Here is a 6030-nt window from a genome sequence, read left to right as displayed (position 1 = left end):
TCACTCCTGGTGGGGCGAGGGGCACCCTAGGGGATGCCGGGAATCAAACTCGGGTCGGCCACGTGCGAGGCAAACGCCCTAGCCGCTATGCTATCGCTCCGGCCCAGAAATACAGGTCTTTGCGAGTGTGAAAGAGCGTCCAGGAGAGAAGGCACCAGCCTGGCTTGCAGCTGCACCGACCTGGGCCCTGGTTCGAATCCCCAGGACTTCCTGGTCCCCTGAGCACTGCAGCCTCCTCAGCACCTCTTGGTGTGGCCCAGAAAACAAAGACAAAACCTGGGCCAGAGCGATAGTACAGCAAGGGAGGGCGTTTGCCCTGCAAGCGGTCAACCTGGGTTCGATTCCCAGCATCCCATAGGGTCCCCCGAGCACCGCCATGAGTAATTCCTGAGTGCAGAGCCAGGAGTAACCCCTGAGCATCGCCGGGTGTGACCCAAAAAGATAAAAAACAAAAGACAAAACCCAAAAAGTCCTCTCTGGGCGAGGCGGTTGGCAGCTTGGATAAGCGATCAAGCCCAGAGACGGGGGTACAGGCACCCGCCTTGCACACAGCTGACCTGGGTTCGAGCCCCTGAGCCCCACCAGGAGTGGTCCTTGAGCATAGCCAGGCGTGGCCCCAAATTTCAAAAAGAAAATTTAAAAAATCCAAAGTCAGGGGGCTGGAGCCATAGCACAGCGGGGAGGGCGTTTGCCTTGCATGTGGCCAACCCGGGTTCAATTCCCAGCATCCCATAGGGTTCCCTGAGCACCGCCAGGAGTAATTCCTGAGTGCAGAGCCAGGAGGAACCCCTGAGCATCGCCAGGTGTGACCCAAAAAGCAAAAAAAAAAAAACAAAAAATTCCAAAGTCAGGCAGCTCACAGCTCCCCTTCCCGCAGCCCCGTCTCCCTGGGAATATCCCGCCACCCGCCTTCCCCGCGTGACAGCCCAGAGGAAGCCTGCGGCACGATGGTTCTCTCAAAGCCTTGACGCATGACTCGGAGGCTGTTATGAGAAGCCCAGAGCGAAGGTTCTTGTGATGAACAACCGTCCCTTTGTCGAGAGAGGCTTGCAAACTTGACTCAACGCAGAAATCTCCGCTTTCAAGTTGTTTTCTTTATTCTTCCCCCCGAAAGGAACTAGAGCAACTCCCCGCTCCCCACCCCTCCCCTGACCCCCCACATGGCTTACTATTCCATCACCCGCTTACCCTGGGCGGTCCTGCTCGGCACGTCCAGGCCTAAAGCAAAGACAGGGGCTCCTTTGCTACGGGCATTGCAAAGGGCAGTGCCCGTTTTTATTCCCCGTCCAGCGTGTCCATCGCTCCCTTCTGCCCGAGGCTGGGTGCCACCGCGAGCTTCGGAAGGGGAAAGAGGCAGAGGTGACTCGGAGACACGGAGCACGGCCCTTACTCACCTTCCGGGTCCAGCCCAACACCGTTCCCAGGGGAATTACAGATCAAGAGCGGCTGTGGGGGTCAGGGGCTCCTGAGCCTGAAACGCAAATTTTATTGCGAATTCTGGGTTCCAAAGAGCCCCTTCTGTGGCCTCAGAGCCCCGCGGGGCGCTGTGCTTCCAGAAAACCGAAGGAAAGCCCAGGGAGAATAAACACTTGCTGAGTGACTTCGGCTATCAACCCCACCTCGGCGCGAACGACAAGCTGACGTAGGACAGGATGGAGTCCTCAGAGCTCGTGCAGGGTGCTGAGATGGCCCCAGAGTGACCGCGACCGCTTCTTTTCCCTGGGCTCCTGCGCCAGGTCAGTGTCACGTGACTGAACAGGACAGGGGTTTCCTGGTGCCGTCCCCAGCGGACAGAGCAGTTCACCAAAAATAAGAGTGGAGGGGCCGGAGCGATAGCACAGTGGGGAGGGCGTTTGCCTTGCATGCGGCTGATCCGGGTTCGATCCCCGGCATCCCATATGGTCCCCCAAGCACCGCCAGGAGTAATTCCTGAGTGCAGAGCCAGGAGTAACCCCTGAGCATCGCTGGGTGTGACCCAAAAAGCAATAATAATAATAATAATAAGAGTGGATCGTGGGCCCGAGCAATAGTCCAGTAGGTAGAGTGTTTGCCTTGCACACGGTCAACCCTGGTTCGATCCCCGGCACCCCATGTGGGTCCCTGAGCACCGCCAGGAGTAATTCCTGAGTGCAGAGCCAGGAGGGACCCCTGAGCATCACCGGGTGGGACCCAAAAAGCAAAAAAAAAAAAAATAGTATATATCTGCGCTTGGAATCTGTATGCAGCCACGTGGAGCCACCCACGTGTAAAGCCAAAAGCAAAGGCAAATTCAGGGCCTGGAGAGATAGTACAGCGGGGAGGGCACTTGCCTTGCCTGTGGTTGACCTGGGTTTGATCCCCGGCATCCGATACCGTCCCCCAAGTCCGCCAGGAGTGGTTCCTGAGCACAGAGGCCGGAGGGAGCCCTGAACACCACCAGGCGTGGTCCCAACACCAAAACCGAAAGAGCAAAAGTAAATTCAGAGATTTCTCGAAGACTTGCTGTCTGTAAAACACCCGGCCGGGGGCACGGGGAAGTGAAGGTTGGTACGTTCCGGGGTAAGAGAGGAGGGTAAATAGGGTGGTGGTAGAGAGAGATACAGAGAACAGTGTAGGGACCCTCTGCTCCTAAAGACTGTGATCGAGAGCTCTTCTAACCCATTTTGGCACCCAGAGCGGCTTCTTGCAGAAATGCCTCTAGACTGTGAACTGAGCTAAAGTATCAGAAACCCAAAACCGCGCGGCCGCAACAGCAGTCTTCACTCTCAGCAATGAAAAGAAATGATTAAACGATGCCTTTTCAGCAGGCCTGATTGTCGGGGGGAAATTCCAAACAATAATAGTGAGTTCTCTATTGAAATATTGAATGTATTCAAAGTATAGAGAGAATAAAGTGAAGATCATTAGCTACTTAGGTGGCAGGGTGGGAGGGGGGTGTATTAGGGCTCTTGGTGGTGGAACAGGTGCACTGGTGAAGGGATGGGGGTTTAATCAGTATATGACTGAGACTTAAACCTGAAAGCTTTGTAACTTTTTTCACGGTGATTCAATAAAATAAAAAGCTAAAAAAAAAAAAAACAAAAAACAAAGAACAGTGTCATGAGGAAGAGAATGCGGGCCGGGGAGACGACTCCAAGGGCTGAGCACTGGCCTTGCATGCAGGAGCCCTGAGCTTGGTCCCCAGCACCCTCCACTGTGACTCCCAAAACCAGAATAAATAAATAGTCCCGAGGGGACTAGAGACAGGCCTGTCAGAGATCCCATAGGGACAGAAAGACTGGGGACCTGGTCAGGCTGCATCACGGCAGGACAGACGTCCCTGGCTCAGAGGCAGGGCTGGAAGGCTGAGCGCTGCCCCAGCAGCTAGAACGCCCCAGAGACCTTCACTCCTCAGCCGGGCAGAGAGCTGGCGGTGGGTCGATACCTCCCGGTAAAGACAACTGCTGCCACCCTACCCATACTCCAAGAGCAGCGCGCCACGTTTGATGGGGTTCGAAGGAGGAGGCAACCAATCTTAGAGGGAAGTCTTTATTCCCCCGCATGGCAGAGCCTGGCAAGCTACCCATGACGTATTTGACATGCCAAAAACAGTAGCAACAACGCACTCGTCGTGCTCCTGGAGTGAGCAGACGCCATCGGGCTACACTAGCACGCGGCAAGGACAAATGAAGACATTACTGGCACCCACTTGAGCAACTCAATGAACAATGGGATGACAGTGATGCAGTGATATATATATATACATATATATATACATATATATATATATATAAAAGCACACAAAGCTCAACCTTTAGCAACATGTTAGTGTTGTCTTTTAAAAGGACTTAATAGCTCTTTCTCGTTAACGAAGTGGCCGAGCGGGTCGGTGCCGGCGGCCTTTCGGGAGACGCAGAGATGCAGATCTTTGTGAAGACCCTGACGGGCAAGACCATCACCCTCGAGGTAGAGCCCAGTGACACCATTGAGAATATCAAAGCCAAAATCCAGGACAAGGAAGGCATCCCGCCGGACCAGCAGCCTCTGATTTTTGCGGGCAAACAGCTGGAGGATGGCCGCACCCTCTCGGACTACAACATCCAGAAAGAGTCCACCCTGCATCTGGCGCTGCGCCTCCGCAGGGGCATCATTGAGCCTTCGCTGCGCCAGCTGGCCCAGAAGTACAACTGTGAGAAGATGATCTGCCGGAAGTGCTACGCCCGCCTGCACCCCCGCGCCATCAACTGCCGCAAGAAGAAGTGCGGGCACACCAACAATCTGTGCCCCAAGAAGAGGCTCAAATAAGGAAGGCTCCTCATGCGCCGCACCCCCGGGCTGCCGTTATTGGGGCCCTGCTGCCTCAATAAATTTCCCCTTTGATTGACTGGAGCAGCAAAAAAAATAATAATAATAAATTAAAAAAAAATAGAACGACTTAATAGTTCCTGGGTGAAGTACAACAATCTTCACACTCTTTCCTCTAAAAATACTTTTTTATAGCATTTTCAGCAGTTTTTCATAACAAACAATACAAAATACATTATTTTGGTCCTGCCTTGGGGCAGGGGTTGGGGTTCGGGATGGAAACATCTGAAATATGGTGGTAGGAAGGTGTCATGGTGGTGGAATGGGTGTTGGAATATTAAATGTCATCAACTATTGTGGACTACTTTATAAAATTAAAAAAGAAAGCTTTGAAGACGATTGTGTGTCGTATGAAAAGACTCGTGACTTCCTAGCAAGGGTGGACTGAGCTAAGTCTCACCCGAGCCCGCTACCAGGAGCAGCAGGCTGCCCAAAGACGCCTTGGCCAAGGATTTCTAGGCCAGAGAGACGGTACCGAGGTTTAGGCACTCACCTTGCATCCCGCCAACCCCAGCCCAACTCCCCCAGTGTTGAGAGTCACTGAACACAGAGTCAGGACTAGCCCCTGAGTGCCACCAGGTGTGCCCCCCCAAAAAAACACAGTAACAACAAAAATGGATTTAAGTCTGAAAGGACTCCTGGGTCTTCTCTGTGCTGCTGCTTAGAATCAAATCTAGACACACAATCACCAACCTTGTTAGCTTTCATTGAAGTTGATAGTCCCAGCTAATTTGCTTTTCTCTCTCTCTCTCTCTGTGTGTGTGTGTGTGTGTGTGTGTGTGTGTGTGTGTGTGTGGTGTGGGGATCATACCCAGTGGTGCTTACGGCTTACTCCTGGATCCGCTGAGGAACTCCTGTCAGTGTTGGTGAGGTCACGGAAAGGGGAGCCACACGCGCTGACGGGGATCAAACTAGGGGCAACTGCGCACGATCCAAGTGTCTAATTAACCCCTGTACTATTCTCCTGCTCCGGGTCAAATTATTTTTTTTTGCAAAAAAAGATTGGGGTGTGCACCGGAGGAAAGTAAGGCAGGTAGGCTATTCTCCCTGCACACAGGGGACCCAAGTTTGATCCCCGGCACCATAGATGGTCCCCACCCCCGACCTCAGCACAGCCAGGAGCGATCCCTGAGCACAGAGCCAGGAGTAAATCCTAGCACTGTGGGTTATGGCCCAGAAACAAATGGACAAAAGTGGGGGGTGCAACCCATTCTGTGAAGTTTTGAAAATAAAATTAATTCTCCAAAAGACCCATTCCCCCCCCCCCAGTTTTTATTTTAGCGTGGTGATTTAGAACACTGTTTGTGACATTTATACGACACTTTAATTCTACACCCCTCACTGGGTCACTGTCACAGTGTCACCATCCCGTCCCACCCCCTTGGCAAACTTTGTTTTCAATTTGGCGACCAGCTTCTGGGCCATGCGCTTCCAATAGCGTTGACGCTTCTGGTCTGAGGGGCGCGGTGAGTGTCCTCTCTCTCCGTCACCAAAGTGGCCCAGACCTTCCCCGAATGTCCCCGTGTCAGCTCCAGTCCACCCCCCACATGCCCCGTCTCCACCTTCCTGGTGCTCTCAGCTCTGGTCCAGGGCCAAGAGTCTGCCCTCACCTCCTCCCTCACCTCCTCTCTCCCCTCCCCTTGCCCGTCTCTCTGTATCTCACAGAGGACTGAGGTCATCCGCTCTCTGTCCTGCTCCCTCGGACTC

The 6030-nt window shown here is 53.4% G+C and overlaps 1 protein-coding gene across 1 annotated transcript; it reads left to right on the top strand.

Annotated features, from left to right (window-relative positions):
* The first annotated feature begins 3818 nt into the window (after positions 1-3818).
* On the top strand, positions 3819-4341 carry LOC101537698 (ubiquitin-60S ribosomal protein L40-like). The gene has a single exon (XM_055138948.1). The coding sequence runs from the start codon at positions 3877-3879 to the stop codon at positions 4261-4263; it is 387 nt and encodes a 128-aa protein (XP_054994923.1). The 5' UTR covers positions 3819-3876; the 3' UTR covers positions 4264-4341.
* The last annotated feature ends 1689 nt before the right edge of the window (positions 4342-6030 follow it).

Source organism: Sorex araneus, chromosome 5 (genome assembly GCF_027595985.1).
Source record: "Sorex araneus isolate mSorAra2 chromosome 5, mSorAra2.pri, whole genome shotgun sequence".
In the NCBI taxonomy this organism is placed as follows: Eukaryota; Metazoa; Chordata; class Mammalia; order Eulipotyphla; family Soricidae; genus Sorex; species Sorex araneus.
Note: the sequence above shows the minus strand (reverse complement) of the source record. Positions and strands in the feature narration are given on the sequence as shown.